The sequence below is a fragment of the Lepisma saccharinum genome, chromosome 26, assembly GCF_977018435.1.
Source record: "Lepisma saccharinum chromosome 26, izLepSacc3.1, whole genome shotgun sequence".
Lineage (NCBI taxonomy): Eukaryota > Metazoa > Arthropoda > Insecta > Zygentoma > Lepismatidae > Lepisma > Lepisma saccharinum.
Genome location: NC_139254.1, coordinates 6,531,541 through 6,556,248, shown reverse-complemented (window position 1 = coordinate 6,556,248; position 24,708 = coordinate 6,531,541). Strand labels below are relative to the sequence as shown.

The 24,708-nt window shown below is 36.2% G+C and overlaps 1 protein-coding gene across 2 annotated transcripts in view; it reads right to left on the bottom strand.

Annotated features, from left to right (window-relative positions):
* LOC145979421 (uncharacterized) overlaps nt 1–24,708 on the bottom strand; it is a 471,036-nt gene that overhangs the window by 14,118 nt on the left and 432,210 nt on the right. For both annotated transcript variants that reach the window (XM_083112306.1, XM_083112305.1), the window contains exon 4: nt 8,572–8,701. In XM_083112306.1, the coding sequence (XP_082968432.1) occupies nt 8,572–8,701 (130 nt within the window). The remainder of the gene's footprint in view (nt 1–8,571; nt 8,702–24,708) is intronic.

The following is a 24,708-nucleotide window of genomic DNA, read 5'->3' as shown; positions in this document are numbered from 1 at the left end:
TACCTGTTAGCATAGAGTCGAGTGTGGGGTATACACGTCCTGTGCTTGCTTGTAACATCCTGATGCAGTGAAAGAACGTGCGAGTATATTGTTTTTTTTTTGTTCTTACACTGCCATTTAAGTGTGTCTTGTTGAAAGTGTTATAGTATAACTAGTGCTACGTGACATATTGTCGGTGTTTAAAATAAATGCAGTGAGTGGAGGGGCAACTGTAGCAGACGGAATGAAATCATCTGAAAGTGAGTGCAAGTGTGTGCCCCTCTAGTGTTGAAAGTGTTATAGTATTTCTAGCACTACGTGACAGATTAGCAGTGTTTAAAGTAAATGCAGTGAACAGGGTTGTTAAAGGTCCAGGAATTTTAAATAAATTCAATTCCGGTCCAGAAGAGAAATTCAGCATGCGTAAATGGTTTCTGGACCGTAAAGAACTTTATCTGTAACTTATTTCAATTCGGTCCAGGAACCTTTCTTCCGGATCAATTTAAATACGGTCCAGGAACCTTTTTTCTGTATCAATTTAAATGCGGTCCAGGAACCCTTTTTTCTGAATCAATTTAAATGCGGTTAAGGAACCTTTTTTACCCGAATCAGTTTAAATAGGGTCCAAGTTCCGTATTGAAATGAAACAATACGCAACTTGGATCGATTACGGACCTGACGATAAACAATTAACCACTTGTGAGCATGAAAGACTAATCCAGGTGCTAGCTGTCTCGAGAATATAAGGTACAAGTTAGAAATTGGCGAAACGCAAACGCTGCAGTTCCCTCTTCATTTAGCCCCATTCTCTCGCGCGTGTTCCTTCACTTGGTTATAGCAACACCTCTGGCAACACTACCTGTCCCTGTTGTGATATCTGCTGTGCGGCTCCTATTGGCTGCAGTTCCTGGATCGGATGCCGGAGCAACACGTGACGGGTTTGTCTGAGCTCAATGTGATACCACGCTAATATAGTCTATTGCGTTATGTACAGTAACTCTTCGACAAGGGAGTTTTTGAACCTGGCCCACGAGAGAACAACAGCGTTATTATTTATTCCCTGTGCTACGCTTTCTACAACAGCAGCGTGACATTCCAATGTAAAACGTACTAGTTTACTATCCTTCGGACAGATTTCTTCGTTTCTACAGAAGAAACTACTTACCGTAATAAGTTCCTGTAGTATTGTCTATTATCTGGAAGGTGTTTTGTGTGATGTGGGAATGTTTCATAGCGGAAATTCAACCATTGACGCATAGCCCCACGAACCATTTCCGGTAACGTTAGGTTAGGTAGGGTCACAATAGGTTACAATAGTTAAAAATTGGTTTCGAAAAGAATATGCGTAGCCCCACACACCATTCTCGCATAGCCCCACACACCATTCTCGCATAGCCCCACGAACCATTGACACATAGCCCCACAAACCATTTGCGGAAACGTACGTTCTTCAGTTACAAAAACACTTTTTTTTTAAAAAAAAATTGATCAAAAAAACGTGAATACACGTTAAAAAATGATCCGCGAAGCAGATAGGTAAGTAGAAATGTCAATAATTGACGAAACTCAGAAGTTATAGGTGTCCGAAGGATAGTAAACATTTACCAAACGTACTCGCGGACATTTTTAGAAGGCAACTTTTAATCGGTCAGCCCTGGTCCAGGAATTGTAAATAAGTTCAATCCCGGACTGGGAGAGAAAATCAGCAAACGTAAATGAGTTCTAGACGGTGTATAACCTTTTCATATTTAAAGCATTTTAATTTTGTCCAGGAACCTTTTTTACGGATGAATTTCAATTCGGTCCAGGAACTTTTTCCGGAAGAATTTCAATTCGGTCCAGGGACATTTTTTCCGGATGAATTTCAATTCGGTCCAGGAACCTTTTTTTCCGGAAGAATTTCAATTCGGTCCAGGAACCTTTCTTTCCCACATGAATTTAAATACAGTCCAGGAAACTTTTTCAGGAACAATTAAAATACGGTCCAGGAACCTTATTCAATGTAACAATACGCAACTTGGACCGAATTTAAATTGTGCGAGAAAAAAGGTTCCGGTCCTGCAGCAGAACCCAATTGAAACCATTAGAATTTATGGGTTTCTGGACCTTGTCAAGTAGTTCGGATCCCACTTTAAACTGTAGGTCCAGTCCCGATTAGCCTTACTGTGAATAAAGTGGACTTAAACTCAACAACTCCTGGGAACATGACCCTTTTGACGGAAATGTCGGAATATCGTGATCCTAAGGTAAGTGTGCAGAAGGTAAGTACATTATATCTTAATCCTTCCAGCAAGAGTAGCGTTTAGTGTTATTCGTCGGGAGTGGCTGGCTTCTTCGGTGCTCTGCGTTCGCTTGACCTAGCGACCAGGCGAGCCGGCAGCGCGTGGATTGGTGGGGACAAACCCACGAGTAAAATGACGCCGCCGAAAACCGAACCATTTGACGATGCACCACGGGGACATTCCTGGACGGACATGGACCGGATACGGTGAGTACCTTTCTTTGTGCTTGTTGTTTTGCTTTCTTTGCCTCGTTATTCCGGCTCGCGAAAAGGTACGAATAACACGTATCGGGCACGTCTTTATATTTTTATATTCTCGGCATTATTCCAGCTTACCAGACAACGGCTTTCATTGCACTTACGAGAGAATAGAAGTTGAATTGAACCAGCAATTGAGAAGCATTAACAACCATGTGAACAGAAAAAATACAAAAGGTGAGTGTATGTTGCATATTTTGGCTGTTTCTCTTGCATGCATTTATTACCTTAACATTGTTTGAAGTGTTATTTCCTTGCAGAATGATAGTGATACAGCGTGGAGAGAAAACCGGAAACCAATACGAAAGAGGAGCTGCAAAAGGTATTGTAGAATACGTGTAAGTGTAACCTTTGTTATTCTTTATGTAAGCTGCACTCCTTCTTTCTTGCACTTTTTCCTCACACCTGTTGTTAGTTTTAAACATCAGGGAGAGGGTCGTTTATTCTAGTGGCTGATTTACGTGGGGGAAGGGTGGCGATGCTTTTTTTTAACGTGATAGGTTAACTGTGGTTGACCTACTTATGGTTAATTGAAGATAAATATTATGATTTAAACCTTTCTCTAACTGAAGATTATCGCCATATATTCACGTGCTAAATATAGATTTATTGTTTGTTTTACATGCCTTATCCTGGCCGTTCACTCTTGTTTTAATTGGAAATGTATTGCCTTTTTATTGTTCTATGAGGGGAAGGGGGTAGGAGAGGTGTTGTTTTATTTACTCTAAGGTAAATTGATTAACTATCTTTCTATTTGCAGAAGTCCAGATTGTGGATGTGTCTGATTGGGTAAATTGAAAGCTTGTTACTGTGTAAAAAGATTGATAGGGCCACCATTTTGATCACTTTGATGACTATATTTTCTAGCATTGGTGATACTTGTAATTTTTATACTCTGTTTTTCTTTTCTCTTTGTAGATGGCGCAATATTAACATAACAAAGATCAGCTTATTTACATATTTACCAAAAGAGTGATGTACAACTTTTGATGGTAACAAATATGAACAATTGGCTTCTTCAACAATTAATAACCCCATAAAGAAAGATGGGCGATAAAAGATGGATTAGATCAGTACTTTCATCTTCCTTTTTACATGTAAATGTGTTTAATAAATTTGTATCCTTATCAAGCTTCGCCTAGCTTTATGTACGAGAAGGATTAATGCTAAAACTCCACTACCCAAAATGATGACCTTGTCACACAATTGCCTTATATTTCTCCTGGGCACACTCCTGTTCCTATCGAACTGCTCTGGTGTTGATTGAGTTAGTCAATTTGTCCGTTTACGTCAACAATCGAATAATTCGATATTTGTCGATTGCTCGAAACCTACTCCAGATACGGAGATATAATTTCGTAAACTGAAAGAATACTAGTGTTGTTTCGATCGATCTGTCCGTCCGTCTGCAAATGAGACTCGGAAATTAACAATCGGCCCTATAATAACATTTCTGTACATATATTTTATTGGTAAAATACCGATCAGATAAAGAAAATTAATAAAACATTAATTATATTTATTCAAATGCATTCTGCTGAATGCCTAGATTATCGGTATTAGTAATTCGTTAGAAATCTGCACTGATTAGTTCCCATGGAGCAATTCACGGTTACGTAGTATTCGCAGCTCAAATTGTTTTATTGTGTTTAGCAATATTTGCTTAGAATTTTTGTGTGTTCTGGAAACACTTTGCATTTGGAGTTTGTCATGTTTGAGTTGTTGTTTTAAGTCCACTTTATGCACAGTAAGGCTAATCGGGACTGGACCTACAGTTTAAAGTGGGATCCGAACCACTTGTGCCTCCACCGGGTATCGAACCCGGGACCCCTTGATTACAAGGCAATGACGCTACCACTGCGCCATGGGGGAGGTCGCTTTGCATTTGGAATCATGCCTCATACACATATGAAAGAAATTTCGAAATATATATTTATAACGTACAATGAGTAAAATAAATAATATTGAACTGTAGCATGAAACTCATTATTTTTATCTTGTGGAGCAGTGGCGAATGCTCCATATACCCAGGTGGTAGCGCACGCGCTACCCCTGTCTAAGTGTATAAGAGGGTGGGTAGGAACATAATGAGTGTAGAAAGGAAGGTAGTGTCCTAAGATGAGAGAAAGTTGCAAATCTTTCATTATATTGTTAATTAAAGCAGAAGTAAAAATAATGGTCCCTCTATTATTGTGTATATTGTTGAATGACACAAGTAAAAATTCCCAGCATTGGCATAGTGGGCACAGTCAAAAGAACCTGAGCAGAGAATCGCATGTCGTGTGCATGGTACTCACGCGAGGAGGGGAGGCGTAGAGTGGACCTCGGTTTCTAGCAAGACTTTTGGCAGAAGGCCAAATTTATTTGTATAAAATCGTTTTCGCAATGTGAATTGACAATGATAATGCATTTTAAAAACCGGTGCAAAGAGCTTCAAAACAACCCCAGTATTGAATACTAAGAAAAGTTGTTTCGCAAAATTGATAAGAACTGTTTTTTACGAATTTTAAAAATTTGAAAATTACGAATTGTATTAAAACCTTTCTGCCTGCACCGTATTAAAATTTCATCACGATCGGACCACAAGTTTTTTTTATTTATAGAATTTCAAAGAGAGGGATCGTTTGGAAAACTACAAAAAAGGCACTTGTTTTTTGTTCTGGCGATTATAGAAAATAGAGGACATCGAATAATAAAATGGTTAGCATAGCTTAAATCTGAATTGAATAAGTTAAATTTTGATGTAATTCTTTTTATGTAGGTCTAGTGGTGAATTTTCAATTTGGGTGTCCAAACTCTAGCATCTATAATTTGAAATCCGGCAGATTTGCTACATGGAGTGTAGAGAGAGTATGTACGTGCAGATGGTAGCTGTACTTTTTAGGTTTAGACCATTAAAATCTTTCTACACGTCTCTGCCATGATTAAAGGATTGAACTTCTTTTCGAAATTGGAAGAAAAATCCTCCCTTCTACTTGATTTACACAGACTCTCTAAATCCTGTAAATCTCTCTTGCCTATCCGTCTTCATTTGGACCGGATGATTACATTATCACGAGCCATTTGCGTCTCACGAGATGACAAATATTAAATATAACTCACCCCCGTTTCCTTAATAGTATGCTATACGACCCGCGGAGAAATTACCTTTTCAGTGTGGCAGTCTCCTTTAAGAAGGGCTTGGATTTATTTCTGTTGGTTTAATAAAAGAACATCTACAGTTTATTCCGAGAAGATTATTGTGCTTCTCACTCGGACGAACACAAGTGCTTCAAAAAAAATACTCGAGAACCAAAACAGTTGAACATCGATAGTTCAGCTTTGCACAGACTACAAACTGTGTAGTATATTAACTCTTGAATTCTCGTTTATACACTTTATGTGTGTATTGATAAAAACACCCTACAATTTCATGGTGAAGAAAGGATGGAGAAGTGTCATTATAAGGCAGGAAAGGCGTTACCTATTTCATTTTACTCAACAGAAATATTGGTTTGGATGTAATTACAGTAAAACCTAGTTGACCGGTTTAACGAAAGTCCGGATCAACTGAAATAACCTAAAAGAACAGTAGAAAGTGCATTAAAACTCCGTTTATAGGAACAAAACACGTTTATTATGGTGTATTTAAAGGTCATAGGCGAAGTCCGGCTTATCGGGATCCGGATTAACGATGTTTTACTGTAATTAATTTCTGGCAGTAGCGTATTCTGAAAATTTGACCTTCTTTACCGTAACACTTGTTATTTATTGTATACAGTTGAGACTGCTTTATTCGTAACTCAGTTCTGGGTCATTCCATGTCAAATCATCCAGAATTTTATGAAAATGTCATCGATTTTTGATGATATTCGGTATACTTATAGAACTTTTGATTCTGATTACAAAAATGACAACTTTTTAAAAATTGATCAAGGGGTTCAGAAGTTAGCCTACGCGCTTTTTAAGATCTCCATCTACGCCACATGCGGCTCCACTTTGAATGACACTCATTAGGTTATAAACCATCGTATCTTCCCTCGGGTTTGCCGTAGAAACTTCAAGTTCGTTTTCTATTGTTCAGAATAGTATAAGCTTTCATTTAAATAACGTTTCAGATGAATGCATCAATAAACATGTATGTTTATATATAGTTTTATGTATTTTTTTTTTAGAAAAATAAATTACTAACTTGATGAGCGAATTTCATGCAATGCCCCCCCCTTTCAATTTCCCCCCAATTTTATATGTAGAGCTCAGAGTGTGTACTAATGCCTGATGGAAAAATTGGGATGGACGGTTCACAGACAGATATCATATTAGTTTGTTTTCACCTTGACATCCGTATAACTCAGGTTCAACTGTATATTTATTACTAGATCTGGGATTTTATGACCTAAATTTTCTTAAAAAATATGCACTGTAATTTGACAAATATGCTCTTGCAACTGAACTCTTTCAAACATCAATATTTAACATATGCTGAAATATGCCCATTGTCAGCCAGCTAAGCCTTGTACTGAGAAGAGCTTCTTTCTGCTTTGACACAAGAGGAGCATATTTAAAGTAAACAATGGCATTCGGTTCAAGTTCTGTAGTATCGAGAGACATTTTTTTCACCCTTTTCAGGAAATTAACTGGGGCGTATGGAAAACAATAACTTGAGTGAAGATGGTAGTAAGAACGAATCCAATCCGCAAATGACTGTATATTTCTTGAAAATGCGAAAATGTGCTGAATATGGCCGAAAATCTATCAAAATAAGCTCTATCTCGTAGATAAGGCCAGATATACTTAAATATGCCCTTAAACAGCACCTTAATTCAATTAGTTTCCTCGCAATATAAATATCTATACATTTAGGAAATGCATCATCCCTATATAAAAAAGTCATGAAAATACTAGCCCTATTATGTCACACCTCATGTATATTAATTAGACATAATAGAAATAAAGCACCAATGCAGGCATGCAAGTTAAACAAAACCAGAAGTCTGACAACTTCAAGTTTTCCGGTAATTTCTAAGTTTTCCATAAAATCCCCCCTTTTCACCTGCTTGGACATAGATTTCCCTGCACTAAGTAACATTTCATTTCATGTAGCAACACTGCTTCTGCCAACCGCGGTGCAGACAGCAGGAAGGAACAAGCAGTGTTCTCCCGCCAACGCTGTTTGCAGCGGTGGAACTCGCTTCGGATCCCTCGCCCTCTCAGCGTCCAATCGGGGAGGAAACCCTGTCGTCAAAAGGGTGCGATAGAGTACGACCAGTGGCGTTCAAGTTCTTTATAATCGACTTAAATTCTGGTTCAGTATCTTTCTTTCAATAGTTTGCATAATATATAATGAGCAATTACCCATAGATGAAAGCTAAATGTAAAAAAATATATTTACTTAAACATTTACTTAAAGGTGGTGAACACGGTAACATGGATAATACGCCACTGGTTTCAGGTTATTCTGATAATGCCATAAAAGTTAACGTTCGTCATTTTTCTTGACTGCCATGCGGAAGATCCGAGTTAGATTCCAGGATTGAGCGATTTCTGTTGGAAAATTTTCCATTAACATCCCAGCATAAGCAGCTCTGGGGCTCACTCAATTTGTCACCAATAGAAACCATTGAAATCGCAAAAGTGACCGGTTATTTATCATTTTTATTTCTGCAAAATATAGAAGATACAAAATTACAAGCCAAAGAATAAGATCGAAAAGCTTGTCCACGCCCCTTTAAATTACGAGAGTCAATTGTTAATTTAAATTTGGTATTCAATAACCAAGAAAGTTCACAGGTAATTTATCTCCTATCTTGATCATTATTGAGTTGATGAAAAACTATAAAGAAGAAAAGCTATGTATAAAACCTGTGTTTTTACATTCCTTAATAATAATGCATTTGACAAAAACTAAAATAACTTTTTTTAGAGTAGACGGTTATGAATAACACGCCAGCTAAAATTATGCATGCCCAAGCTTTTGTTTAATTGAACGTTTGAAAAAGAACAGGAACAGAAAGCCATTGGTGAAGAAATTAACATTTTATCAAATCATAACATTTGTACAAGAAACTACTTACCAACAAATATCAGCTCGTTTATGTGCGATCGATACATTTCGAAGCGAATGTGTGTCTATGAGGAATCTCTTTGTGCAGGCATCCCAGTCGTTAGACACGCTCCTGTAGCAGGACGTATATTGCAAGAACTCTGCAGCAGAAAATACATATTTTAATAACCGTTAGTGCATCATTATATAAAAAAAGCACACATCTTTAAACATCGATATATATATTTTGATGTTCATTTAACATCTATGCTAATTTCACATAGAAATTTTGTTATAACAAAAAATGAAGGCATTGAAGAGAAATTCTATAAGGCTTTCAACTATCAGTACCCTAAATTGTAAAATTATAATAGTATTATTATTATTATTAAACCTTTTTAATTAACCAGCAAAATAAAATATGAACAAACAATTTGAATATAAATACCGGCTTGATGTAGTACATTAGTAATATTAACCATAATAATATTCTTTTTACATTAAATTGATTAATGTTCAATTTTTTAAATACAATATTAGAGTTTTTAAAACCTTTTCAAATTATGCATTCTCAAATCATATAGGTAAGTAATAAATGTGTCTGTCATCTTCGAATTTCAAAATCAGCTGAAAAAATATATGTTAAAGGACCACCTGACACATGTCCAAAGATAAGATATTTTCCTTTTCTGATGATTTGTTACAGTGTTACAAGCTCACAAAGAAAGACGCTATTTAATTTTAAAAAATACGGAAGGGAAATAATGCAATTTTCAAATCACTATAAATCAAAAACTAAATCAAAAACCTTATCTACTATTTTTAGTTTTTGATTTATAGTGATTTCAAAATTCCATTATTTCCCTTCCGTAATTCTTTTATAAAATAGTGTCTTTCTTTGTGAGCTTGTAACACTGTAACAAATCATCAGAAAATAAAAATATTTTATTTTTGGACATGTGTCATGTGGTCTTTTAACATATTTTTTTCAGCAAAATCCGTGATGGTGAGTGGACAGCACCTGTATGATCTGAGATGAAATCACCCAGTTTATTTGATAATACAATTAGTGCAAGATGTTTACTCAAATAGTGAGAGGTTTGGACCTTTATCCCCCCCACCAATCTACGACTATGACAAAAGGCAAGGATATTTGGATTACAATGTAAAGTTACCCTACAGTAGGAATCAGTTGTGACGAAAGGAATTACCACTATAAATCGGAAAGCTATTGATAAAAATAAGGGAATTATTTCATTTTCAAGAGCAGAATCCCTGTGCTTCTGTATCAAGATAGAAGATGCAGGAAATTTTCACTTGCTTGCTTGATTGATTGATATAGTTTATTTCACTTAGCTTTTGTAGCCACTTTTGGCTGATCGTTAAGATGAGGATGAGTGATGATACGGTGAAATTAATGAAGAGGCACTTGGAAATAACACCCACGCCGGGATTCGAATTCGGAACCCCTGTCGTCGTAGCGCGCTGTGATAACCACTCCCCAAAGGAGGTAGGCAATTGACTGCAATTGTAAACGCAGAAATGTATTATCAGGCCGGAACAGAATAGCTTTTTAAAGTTGACCACATTAGTTCACCCGGATTTCCGGTTTAGGTCAGTCCCCGTTGTTTGCAGTACAGTTCACAAGTAGGTATACGAAGTAAGCAATGGGCACTTGTTTTCATCAGTTGTGCGACGATAGCGCCACAGCACAGACTGACGATAGTCAAGAAAAGTATTTGTTCAAGTTTTTCCATGAAGAAGTGAATTTGTTGAATCCTTTGGATGAGCAACTGCAGTGCAGATTATTAAGAAACAACGTTTCTTCTTTTAAAATAACAAAAGTGCTGTGATACTTTAAAAGTGTTCAACGATAGTTCGACTTGCATTGTACATTTCCAAAACCCGAGGGTAGATGGCAGCACTAATTATAGTCTAGTTACACGTCTATCTCTTCTAAAACCTTACATAATCTCATACTCTTGATCATACGGAAGTAGGATACAAACGAAATATAATAATTCGTTGTTCTGATTGCTTCACAATAAAATTGTGATGTAATTAAGACTAATTAACATATATATTTGTTTTGTGACTAGAAGGTGTTCATAGATTTCATAAATTAATATTTAAAGGTATGTTGTAGAGTTATTTGTTCAGGTATATTCGGACATACAAGTTCTCATGTCTTTATTCTCTCTATGTCCTTCGGAAACCTATGAAGTAATAACGGGTGTTCAGAAAGTAACTATGCAGTGCAATACACAAGGTATTTTTATTTGTTCGCAGGTCCGGTTCGATTGCAGACAACATCTTGTTTGTGCCAATCATCATCAGCAGTGACATCAGTGATCCAGTGTGCCAGTCATCATCAGAAGTGACATCAGTGATCCAGTGTGCCAGTCATCATCAGCAGTGACATCAGTTATCCAGGTTATCATGCTAACGATTGAACAAAGAGTGTTTCTTGTGGAGCACGTGTTCCGCAATGGAGACAAGTTTACCACAGCAGTAGAAGCTGCATTTGCAGCAACGTTCCCAGGAGTGAAGGTGCCGAATCGAAATGCTGTTCGGAACCTCATCACCAAGTTTCGCGAGACCGGAAGCGTTCATAATGCTCCAAAATCAGGCACACCATCCACATCCACATCCGAAGAGAAGGTGTTGGAAGTGCAGGACATGATGCTGCAAAGTCCAAAGAAATCTGTTCGACGACCAGCTCAACAGGCCCAAGTGTCCATTGGTTGTGCTCACAAGTTTCTGCGGAAGTCCCTGTCCATGTATCCGTACAAAATTTCGGTAGTGCTTCAACTGAGAGACACCGATCACCCGGCGCGTGTGAGATTTTGCAACTGGTTTCTGTCCTTCCTGCAGGACAATGGTGAGGGGATTCTTGACAAAACGTTTTTCACGGACGAGGCATGGTTTCATCTCTCTGGCTACGTTAATAGCCAGAATAGTCGTGTGTGTACTACGGAGAATCCGCATGAATTTAAGGAAGCACCATTGCATGATCAAAAAGTTGGTGTTTGGTGCGCCGTTAGTCGTACACGCATCATTGGGCCGGTCTTCTTTCAGGACACCATCAATGCAGAACGGTACTGCACCTGCATTCTGGAGCCCTTTCTCGGAGAACTGAATGAGGACGAAATTGAGAATGCCTGGTTCCAACAGGATGGGGCGACTGCTCATACCGCCCACACGTCGATGAACTTTTTACACGACATCTTCGGTGACCGCATCATCTCTCGAGGACTCTGGCCTCCTCGATCACCCGACTTGACTCCACCGGATTATTTTCTGTGGGGTACGTTGAAGTGAGAGGCCTATGAAGGTAATCCGCACACCATACAGGAACTCCAAGGTGCATTGACCCTTCACATTCGGAACATCACTCCCGATGTTCTTCACAACGTCTTCCAGAACTTGCAGAAACGTGTGCAACTGTGTCTTCAAGTTCAAGGGACTCACTTCGAGCATCTCTTATAACTGCCATACATATTGTATTTACTTACTGAACCAATGTCTAGTACTGCATAGTTACTTAATGAACACCCTGCACTTCATTCAAAAATGTGTTCCTTATCGAACTGCGCAACCATGTGCTGCACAGCTGGAACCCTTTTTCCTTGTAAAAGAATCTCCACTTCGCCGTTTCATATTAACGTCCATAGAACCGTCAGCAGAACCGGATGTTCGAGGGGAACCAGATGAGTGCGAATGCTCAGCAGTAGCTCCGCCTTTAACACCGTTTATAATATTTGTATTAGGACTGCGAGTAGCCAAATTAGTAATCCGATTGTAAAGTATGATAATTGTATAAGAAATAAATTTATACTTTCTTGCGAGTGTCTTCATATGACGTCCTTTGTCCCTATTATTACACAATATCCTTCGCAAGACCTGTGTTATGTTTTTAAAGTACATCAAAGAACTTAAGGCTTTGTGGAAACTCAAGAAGAACCAAACTGTGCATTTATAAAGCTCAGTGGTTTTCTTACCAAAATGTTTCTGTAAATACAAATTCCCACAAAGCCTAAAGAATCAATGGCTTATGTAGAAGGAAAGCACTCCGTACAACTTCTGATGCTATTTCGCGTCAATGATTTCTGTAAGTTTCGAAATTTTCTTTGCAAAGAGAGAGAGAGAGAGAGAGAGAGAGTTAGTTTCTAAACTTTGACTGCACTCAACGACATTAACAAGCTGATGATAATGTTTCTCCAAACCTCGTATCGGAATTCTCAAGGTAATATTCCTTCCTGAAACTTCGTACCCAGAATCCAAGAAGTGTTCTCGAGGCAAGATGATTTCGCTTGTCGAACAGAACATTTCCAGGAAGTTCGTTTTAATTGCACCACTTACTGTTTTCCGGCAAGCAAAACGTTCCCTGAAAGCTTCCTGCTCGAGGGGAAGGGTTCGGCAATTTTTCACTACGCCAGCGCGCTCTGGTGCGGAAGTTGAAGTTTTAAGATCGTTGAGTTTTTGCGAGTGACTTTCCCTTTCTTTGCATACTAGTTATTACGGCAACCTCTTGCTTTTGCTGTTATGAAGAGCTACGATGCGTTTTTAATTTCTTTGAAAGTCGTTTTTCTACTTTGATCATTTACTTGTATAATATGAATTGCTCTTGGAATTTCAATTAGTTTCTACTTCTGTGGATTAACTGAGATGGTGTAATTAAGTTGCTGTGCGTTAATTGAGATGGTGTAATTAAGTTGAACATATAGAAAAGCATAAAGTAAGAATTGTGAATCGCATAGTGTATGCCTGCACATAAATAGAAATGATGTGAGTTGGTTCAACATTCAGCAGCCCAAGGATAATAAAATTTTAGTAGTTTTAGACCGTTAATAATAATAATAATAACTATTGTTTGATGATTATATTTGTAAAAGGATTACTAATTTTAATATTATCATAAAACTGTTTAAAATTAATCATAGTGGTTCGGATACCACTTTAAACTGTAGGTCCAGTCCAGATTAGACTTACTGTGCATAAAGTGGACTTAAAACACCAAATCAATCAACCATTTCACTGGTGCAATATAGCCGTCATTTACCTCTTAGACAAATATCTTTCAGCCGAGCTACTTTTAACTGGGACACCCAATCAGTGTACTTTTATTAACAACAACATAATTATTCTCCATTGTGTTTATTGTAGGTATGCATACATATTTTTATTTTCAACTTTTGAAGAAATATATAAAACTATGTGTGGACGTTCATTTTCTAAGGCTTCAGCCAATTTTTGCCAATTGTAGCATTTTCTCTATAAGAAATTCTGAAACATGGCTATGTTATGAAGAAAATAACATTATTGTAAGTGAAGAATATGTGACGATCCGTTATAAATAAACCATATATTTTTTTCAAAATTCTTCCAAGTAATATAATGAAATTATTAATTGTTGATGTGATTATACAATTAATGTAAACTTTTATCAAGCCAGTGCGAGGGGTTTGGATGTATTAAACCCTCCCCTTTGACCAACTTCGTTGAATTTATGCCAAGATGGTAAAATTCCCATCTATCTCTCACCTTTTCCCCATGCTAACGGACTGGTCACTAACGAACACAGGATTATTTTGTCGGAGGGGCTGGAATTATATACGTAGATGAATATTATATAGCTGCGTGTTAGGGGGTGGGCACTTACACTATAAAATATTTCGTAAGTACGATTTTAAACCTTTGCCTTAATAGTTCAAATACAGAAATAGTAATCGGGCTAACTTTAAGGCGGGGTTTCAGTTACCACTTTGGCTTTAACAGATTTCTTAATTTGAAAATTTTGATTGTCTCAAAATTTCGGGAGAGGCTTGGCCCCCATATGCGTGCGCCAGCAGGACTGGTTTAAGGTTGATTTTTTTTATCTTCTATCCTCTCACACTTTTTCAATCGGCGCTTTTCAAACTTGATTCCTCCAGCTCTCTGGCTTTCATATAAATTAGTTTAGCGACGTGAAATACCCACTCCAATCTCAGCATTTCGTCACCCTCTGCGGCGGCGCCAGCTTTTTATCTTTGGACGCGCTGTCGCAAAATGGCTGAAACGGTGTCGTCGTTATTTCATTTCCGCAACTGTATTGTTTAAATTCATCAGCGCGGGGTGTCAACACAATGCACGGAGTTCGTGAATGAAGTCAAAAGTGAAGGATTTGTGAACGACTCGTCCGGACATTCGGATTGGTTGACTCGGTGTTGTTTTTAAGCAGAAGAGACAGAATTCACAATGAAACATGTCACTGTTTACATAGCAAACTAGGGATTGGTCGTACAGAGTGCCAGTGTGAAAGTTAACTTTTTTCCTCAGATGCTGAAGGTCAGTGGCGGATCCCACTCGCGTACGCAGCGGGGAGGCAGCTGATTGGGCTTCAGTCCCCCCCAAAATTTTCAACTGAAAGCATTAAATAACAAATGTAAAACAAAAAAAAAACGCCTTTAAATGAACCCCCGATAATAATTTTTATCTTTAAACAACTTTTAACCGGTGGTATGATTTTCGGAAAGTAGCCAGGAAATTTCATAAAAATACTTACGAACTGGAAAAGATAGAAAAACTGATCTATGACTTGCAAAGTCAAGGAATTTCAATTGTGGCGTTCCTTGTAATTAAATCCAATGCTCTCATATATCCATCTTGAAATGCACTTGAAATCAGTTAAAACATTACAGAGTCGCCAGGAAGTATATTAAAAAATCAGCTATAGATGGCAGGGAAGTTGTTTGCTTCAAACTAAAGCTATGGTTCCACCAATTTTAACTGAAAATAAATTACTTGTCGTACAAGTCAGTAAAAACCTTTTTTTGGTCTTTGAAAATGTTTATCTTTCACTTCTTTATCGCTTTAAATGTTGAACTTGAACGATCAACCGTCAAAACTCATGAGAATTTTACAAAATTATAGATAGATATTACGCATAGTTTTGTGGTAGAGCAGGCTACAGCTGAACCTATGAGCTGAACCTCGCCCGGTAAATAAAGGAATTATGTTCCAAGGTAAGGATCAGTGACATTTATGGAAGTTGCTACTCTTGAATGCCCTCCACTGAAGTTCGAATAGCTGTATCCTGTATCTTTGTCCTTAAGTGCTGGACAAATATACATACACTTCCTGAAGAAACAGGATAATTACTAGAGCTCGGATATCTTATGAAGTATTATAGGTGTTTGTCGAATCGACCCTTCCTAATAGAAATATGTATGATACATCGTTGGAAAGGTTATGAAGCAAGGATTCCAGAAGTATAGGATTTATGCTGAGGAAACAATTGGAAGTGGAAAAAAACGTAGTATTAAGTTTAAGACCACTCCATGTTTTTGTGAAGTGGCCTTAGAGTATCTGTGTTACTAGCTAACTCTATGGTTAGAGATTAGAAATAGATATGACGTCAGGTGAGTAGTTGTATTGACTGTATTACCAGGACCACTTACAAGTGTAGGAAAGAAGAGGTTATTTGATTGAACAGCCCGATTTGCTTATACTTAAAACAATAGCAAGGGGGGCTTATACCCCAATTCTTCAGGTGTGATATGCTCTGATTTTTAAGAAATTCTGGATTCTAGTGTAGAAAGGATGAATCCTCAACAGCCCGATTTGCTTACACTTAAAATTATGCCAAGTTCCCATATGATCTTATTGTTTATAGTGTGTTTTTTTGTCAAAATCCTAGGAATCTTGAATTGATATAAAGCTCATAGCTATTGGGTTCTGAGACCCAGTAGAGTGTGGGTGCATAGCCCCATGGATTTTATTGCCTTGTAATCAGGAGGCCTCTGGCAGATTTGTCTATACTTAAAACTAGCTCAACATGAGCATATGAGCTTTTTGCTCAAGTGTGGAACCCTGTCTAATCCAAGATTTTTGTAAAAATGCCCTCGGGAATTTTCTGTGAAATGATGAGCCCCCTCAGATTGATTTGCCCATACTTACAAAAGTTGCATCAGCCAGATTTTTATCCATAAGCTTGTTAAAAATATGCCTCTCTTGATATTTTTTTGGATACACCTGAAATTAAGCCAAAAACCCATACCCACCCACACATATTTACTTCCGGCTTAAGTTTAATTGGATACCAGGTTCAATTTGCATATCTAATATTAAAACAATGTAATATGCAGAGCCCCTCTAGAATTGCTCTGTGACCCTCTTATTTCTTACATCATATGTTTGCATGTTTCAAGTGATTCTCAGTATTTATGCTATTGAGATCAAAGTGATTAATGTGCATAATTCCCGACACGGTAGTATTGAACTTTTGCTTTGCATGTTTCAAGTGATTCTCAGTATTTATGCTATTGAGATCAAAGTGATTAATGTGCACAATTCCCGAGTATTGAAGCTTTGCATGCAAAGCAAAATTGCATCAGCCAGGTAATTTTAATAAAAGCTCTCAGGAAATTCTCGTGAAAAATATGACACCTCGGGAATTTCCTGTAAAAAAGCCCTCGGGAATTTCTCGTAAAAACAAAATTCATGGGAAATTCCTGTTTTTTTTTTCTTCTCGGCCCGGCTTAGGGTATATAAAGAGATTTTGCATTGCATCAGCCAGTATTGTGAGAGTGGCTGAGGAGTACAGATGTGTTGTTACAGTGCTTCTCATACTACAGGCCTGTTTGTTTTAATATAAAATATTTCTTATTATTCAATTTCTGATATATTGAACAAAAGGGCTTATATTTTGTATAAAAAATCTGATATTTGTTACATCCAGCTTGTTTGTTGTAATCCACTCTTATTTAGAGTCAGGCTTATATCTGTCCCAGCCTGTTATACAAAAAATCAATACATAACACAGTGCTAGGTCATTGCCATTCTAGACATGCATGTCCGTGCAGGTATTTGCGGAAGGTCAGTGTGAATCAATATTTATTCTCTTTTTCCACTTGTAGGCTATTGGCTTTACAACCTGTCATAATAAGCATAGAATTTTGATTTGAACCCCAAGAAATTTTATATAAATACCAAAGCCAAAAATATTAATACACATACACACACTAAATATACAAAACACACTGCTGAACCCAACTGATATTTTTTATTAAGCATAGAATTTTGATTTGAACCCCAAGAAATTTTATATAATAAAGCAACAACAAAAATGCCGAATCAAAAATATTGTAATCAATGCAAAAAAAATATAACCAGCCCCAATTGGGTTAAGCACCAAAAGAATTGTAATCCAGATAAAAGCAGAATACTCACAAAAATTTGCCCCAAATGCCATAGAGAATATAGCATCCAACACTTCACACATAAACATACAGATACTTCTTCTGCACAGTCATCAACATTTCCAAACAAAATTGAATGGAAATATTTGTGTGATTGCCCTGTATAGTTTGGATTGCAAGGCTAAGTTTTGCAATTTCCTAGATCAGGAACTTGACCCTGTGCACCAGAAACAGGCTCTCCACAAATTATGTGAACATCATGGAGCACACAATATATTTTACAATTTTGAGAATCTCAATTTAAATTCAGGAACAAGAGATTTGGATTTGATGTATCTGGAAATATTTTTGCATCTTGAATCAACCTGCAAACAATATTACATGTTAGGCTGGGCTATTTCAACAGCAGTAAATATTTACCAACTGTTTCAATGTTAAAAAACAATCAGAATAATATCTTCCAGGAAATATAGATACCTGAACATGCAAACATATTTTGAAAGAAGAAATATTGCAAGATATATAAAATCAGACTACCTGTTGGATTGTTTTAGGGAAAAATTTGAAAATCTATCAGAGTATGATTTTTTTAAAGTGCAAAATGAAACAGAGGCAAGATGGGTACTTGACAGTGATGTTGGGTTTCGGTATGTGAGCATAGAATTGGGGTCTGAATATGATGATTTTGAATCCAATACATACTGGCATAGAATTGATGCATACCTGTTGCATTGTTATTGGGGAAAATATGTTGCTTTTTTTACAAAAAGTACTTCAAGTTTAGAAAAATTTAGGTTTTACAAATTTTTCCATGATCATAGAATTTATACAAACAGCAGGTGGCCTGTTGATGACATAACATGGGACACAACAATTTCCATACTTGATGAGGCAGGAAAATTGGATGTAAATTCTGGTTTATATTTTAATGAGTTGATTATGTACCTGCTTAAAAACAATATCAATTCTGGCTTATTCAATACAAGATGGACTTAAATAATTAGAGTTTTTACACAAAATATTTTTTTTGCTAACAATTTCAAGTTCCTTGAGTGGGAATATGTTGTTTTTAAGATCAGCATTGATTCTGTAGTACAGCATTGCTGTGGAACATGTTAAGTCCTTGGATTCTGTCACACCCATTCTAATACAATTAATATCACAAGTACCATTACAAGGCACGCATCGCATAAAATCATAATTCCAAGCGATGGCATGGAGTAATTATTTTTCCACGATTCCTAATCATACAAAAAAATTATACTGCAATTGGAGCTTCAGCAGTTCGGGACTGTGCAATATATTGTCTACAAATGTAGGAAAAATAATATTGTACGGGTTGCAAACAAAACTCCCAAAGCTTATGTATTTCAGGTTTCTTAAATTTGAAACAGAATCCAAACTGTCTGGAAGTTCATAAAAATGAAGCCATTCTACAAGCGGGTCTATCTCAGCTTCTGCATGATATATTTGAGCAAGAGGTGAAGTGTTTATAATATTTGTTGGTATAGAGGTTTGTTCTGAGTACAATTATATCTTATCAATTATGAACAGCTCTGCTGCATGTTGTGATGATGAATATCTAGTCCCTAAACCTAACAGAGCTGTGCAGTGATGTTGTTATTGGGAACAGGATTCAAATTCTACACAGATTTATGGATAGGAGTGAAGAATTAATTTTTGCCATGAAATTATATCTAGATCCCTGTGCAATAATGCTGTTATTGGGAACAGGATTCAAATCCTACACAGATACAGATTCTTGCTGAGCTTAATAGGTGATTGTCATGGAAGATACTCAATATTTCTGCTGTTATTAGGTACAAAATTCAATTACACAGACACAGATATAATATCTAGATAAATAATAATGCATACAGAACTGTGGTTTTTATAAATCTATACTTAATATCCCTATACCTGACAGCTGTGCGGTGATGCTGTTATTGGGAACAAGATTCAAATCCCACACAGAAACAGATTTTTGCTGGGCTTAGAACTATTATGGATAGGTGATTTCCATGAAATAATATCCCTATACCTGACAGAGCTGTGCAGTGATGCTGTTATTGGGAACAATTTTAACAGAGCTGTAGTTTCCATAAATCTATACTCAATATCCCTATACCTGACAGAGCTGTGCAGTGATGCTGTTATTGGAACAGGATTCAAATATACAGATCCTTGCTAAACTTAGAACTATGCCATGAACAAAACTTTGCGGTGATATAATTATTGGGAACAAGCTTCAAATCCCCGCACAAATACAGATTCTTGCTGAGCTTAGAGTGAAGATACCAGTGATATAATTATTGGGAACAGGATTCAAATTATGGATAGGTGATTACCATGAAGATACTCAATATTTTTGTTATTAGGTACAAGATTCAATTATACAGTTACAAAAATATTCATTAACAGAGCTGTGCGGTGATGTTGTTAATGGGAACAGGATTCAAATCCTACACAGATACAGAGCCTTGGAATTATTATGGATAGGTGATTGCCATGAAGATAGATATTCAATATCCCTTTACATGACAGAGCTGTGCAATAATGTTATTATTGGGAATTGGAACTTAGGTACAAGATTCAATTACACAGATACAGACACGGAAATAATATCTAGATAATAATTTTTAACAGAGCTGTAGTTTCCATAAATTTATACTCAATATCCTATACCGTGCAGTGATGCTGTTATTGGGAACAAGCTTCAAATCTCACACAGATATAGAGCTTTGGAATTATTATAGATAGGTGATTGCCATGAGGATAGATATTAGACACAGACACAGAAATAATATTTATCAATAAATTTATAATATCCCTATACCTGACAAAACTATGCAGTGATGCTATTATTGGGAGCAAGCTTCAAATCATGGATAGGTGATTGTCATGAGGATAGATATTAGATACAGATACAGAAATAATATTTTCCATAAATCTATACTCAATATCCCTATACCTGACAGAGCTGTGCGGTGATGTTGTTATTGGGAACAGGATTCAAATCATGGATAGGTGATTGTCATGAGGATAGATATTAGATACAGACACAGAAATAATATTTTCCATAAATCTATACTCAATATTCTTATACCTGACAGAGCTGTGCGGTGATGTTGTTATTGGGAACAGGATTCAAATCATGGATAGGTGATTGTCATGAGGATAGATATTAGATACAGACACAGAAATAATATTTTCTATCAATCTATACTCAATATCCTTATACCTGACAGAACTGTGTGGTTAATATTATTAGGAACAAGCTTTAAATCTTACACAGATATAGAGCGGAATTATTATGGATAGGTGATTGCCATGAGGATAGATACTCAATATCTCTGCTGTTATTGGACACAAACACAGAGAATGAAATAATATTTAATAACATAAATCTATACTCAATATCCCTATACCTGACAGAGCTGTGTAGTGATGCTGTTATTGGGAACAGGATTCAAATCATGGATAGGTGATTGCCATGAGGATAGATATTAGATATAGATATAGAAATAATATTTATCCATAAATCTATACTCGATATCCCTATATTTAATAGAGCTGTGTAGTGATGCTGTTATTGGGAACATCATTCAAATCATGGATAGGTGATTGTCCTATACCTAACAAAGCTGTGCGGTGATATAATTATTGGGAACAGGATTCAAATCTTACACAGATACAGAGCGGAATTATTATGGATAGGTGATTGTCATGAAGATAGATATTAGACACAAACACAAACAGATACAGAGCCTTGCTGAGCTTGGAATTATTATAGATAGGTAATTGTCATAAAGAACACAGAGAATGAAATAATATCTAGTAAATAAATTTTTGTAAATCTATACTCAATATCCTTTTGACAGAGCTGTGCGGTCATAATGTTATTGGGAACAGGATTCAAATCATGGATAAGTGATTGCCATGAAGAGGTAAATAATATTTATCCATAAATCTATACTCAATATCCCTATACCTGACAGAGCTGTGCGGTGAAGCTGTTATTGAGAGGATTCAAATCCTACACAGATACAAATCCTTGCTGAGCTTAGAATTATTATAGATAGGTGTGTTATTGAGAACAGCATTCAAATCCTACACGGATACAAATCCTTGCTGTGCTTAGAATTATTATGGATAAGTGATTGTCATGAAGATAGATATCAGATACAAATTTTATAAATCTATACTTAATATCCCTATACCTGACAGAGCTGTGTGGTGATGCTGTTATTGGGAAGAAGCTTTAATACTGAGCTTAGAATTATTATAGATAGGTGATTGCCATGAAGATAGATATTAGACACAAATTTTATAAATCTATACTCAATATTCCTATACCTGACAGAGTTGTGCGGTGATGTTGATATTGGGAACAAGCTTTAATACTGAGCTTGGAATTATTATAGATAGGCATGAAGATAGATATTAGATACAGACACAGAAAATAAAATAATATTTAGTATTAATTCTATACTTAATATCCCTATCTCTAACAATTACAAATCCCACACAGATACAGAGCCTTGCTGAGCTTGGAATTATTATGGACAGGTGATTACTATGGAAATAACATCTAATAGAGCCTTGCTGATATTTCTACAGCATGGAACTGTTATGAATCCCTAACAGAGCTGTGTTGTGTAGGTACAAATCTCACACATAGATATAGAGCCTTGTTGATATTGTTATTGTCATAATCCCTATCTCTAACAGAGCTGTGTTGTGTAGGCTGCCTTGAAAATATTATTTACCCTTGCTGATATGTTATGGATAAGATGTGAATAATACATACCCTAATAGGTACAGAGCCTTGCTGAGCTTGGAATTATTATAGATAGGTAATTGTCATAAAAAACACAGAGAATGAAATAATATCTAGTAAATAAATTTTTATAAATCTATACTCAATATCCTCTTGACAGAGCATTGTTCCTTTATAAACGTTTCAACATACGTTCCAGCAAAACGTCAAAAAAATATTGAGTATAGATGTACAAAAATTTATTTACTAGATATTATTTCATTCTCTGTGTTCTTTATGACAATTACCTATCTATAATAATTCCAAGCTCAGCAAGGCTCTGTATCTGTTTGTGTTTGTGTCTAATATCTATCTTCATGACAATCACCTATCCATAATAATTCCGCTCTGTATCTGTGTAAGATTTGAATCCTGTTCCCAATAATTATATCACCGCACAGTTTTGTTAGATATAGGACAATCACCTATCCATGATTTGAATGATGTTCCCAATAACAGCATCACTACACAGCTCTATTAAATATAGGGATATCGAGTATAGATTTATGGATAAATATTATTTCTATATCTATATCTAATATCTATCCTCATGGCAATCACCTATCCATGATTTGAATCCTGTTCCCAATAACAGCATCACTACACAGCTCTGTTAGGTATAGGGATATTGAGTATAGATTTATGTTATTAAATATTATTTCATTCTCTGTGTTTGTGTCCAATAACAGCAGAGATATTGAGTATCTATCCTCATGGCAATCACCTATCCATAATAATTCCGCTCTATATCTGTGTAAGATTTAAAGCTTGTTCCTAATAATATTAACCACACAGTTCTGTCAGGTATAAGGATATTGAGTATAGATTGATAGAAAATATTATTTCTGTGTGTATCTAATATCTATCCTCATGACAATCACCTATCCATGATTTGAATCCTGTTCCCAATAACAACATCACCGCACAGCTCTGTCAGGTATAAGAATATTGAGTATAGATTTATGGAAAATATTATTTCTGTGTCTGTATCTAATATCTATCCTCATGACAATCACCTATCCATGATTTGAATCCTGTTCCCAATAACAACATCACCGCACAGCTCTGTCAGGTATAGGGATATTGAGTATAGATTTATGGAAAATATTATTTCTGTATCTGTATCTAATATCTATCCTCATGACAATCACCTATCCATGATTTGAAGCTTGCTCCCAATAATAGCATCACTGCATAGTTTTGTCAGGTATAGGGATATTATAAATTTATTGATAAATATTATTTCTGTGTCTGTGTCTAATATCTATCCTCATGGCAATCACCTATCTATAATAATTCCAAAGCTCTATATCTGTGTGAGATTTGAAGCTTGTTCCCAATAACAGCATCACTGCACGGTATAGGATATTGAGTATAAATTTATGGAAACTACAGCTCTGTTAAAAATTATTATCTAGATATTATTTCCGTGTCTGTATCTGTGTAATTGAATCTTGTACCTAAGTTCCAATTCCCAATAATAACATTATTGCACAGCTCTGTCATGTAAAGGGATATTGAATATCTATCTTCATGGCAATCACCTATCCATAATAATTCCAAGGCTCTGTATCTGTGTAGGATTTGAATCCTGTTCCCATTAACAACATCACCGCACAGCTCTGTTAATGAATATTTTTGTAACTGTATAATTGAATCTTGTACCTAATAACAAAAATATTGAGTATCTTCATGGTAATCACCTATCCATAATTTGAATCCTGTTCCCAATAATTATATCACTGGTATCTTCACTCTAAGCTCAGCAAGAATCTGTATTTGTGCGGGGATTTGAAGCTTGTTCCCAATAATTATATCACCGCAAAGTTTTGTTCATGGCATAGTTCTAAGTTTAGCAAGGATCTGTATATTTGAATCCTGTTCCAATAACAGCATCACTGCACAGCTCTGTCAGGTATAGGGATATTGAGTATAGATTTATGGAAACTACAGCTCTGTTAAAATTGTTCCCAATAACAGCATCACTGCACAGCTCTGTCAGGTATAGGGATATTATTTCATGGAAATCACCTATCCATAATAGTTCTAAGCCCAGCAAAAATCTGTTTCTGTGTGGGATTTGAATCTTGTTCCCAATAACAGCATCACCGCACAGCTGTCAGGTATAGGGATATTAAGTATAGATTTATAAAAACCACAGTTCTGTATG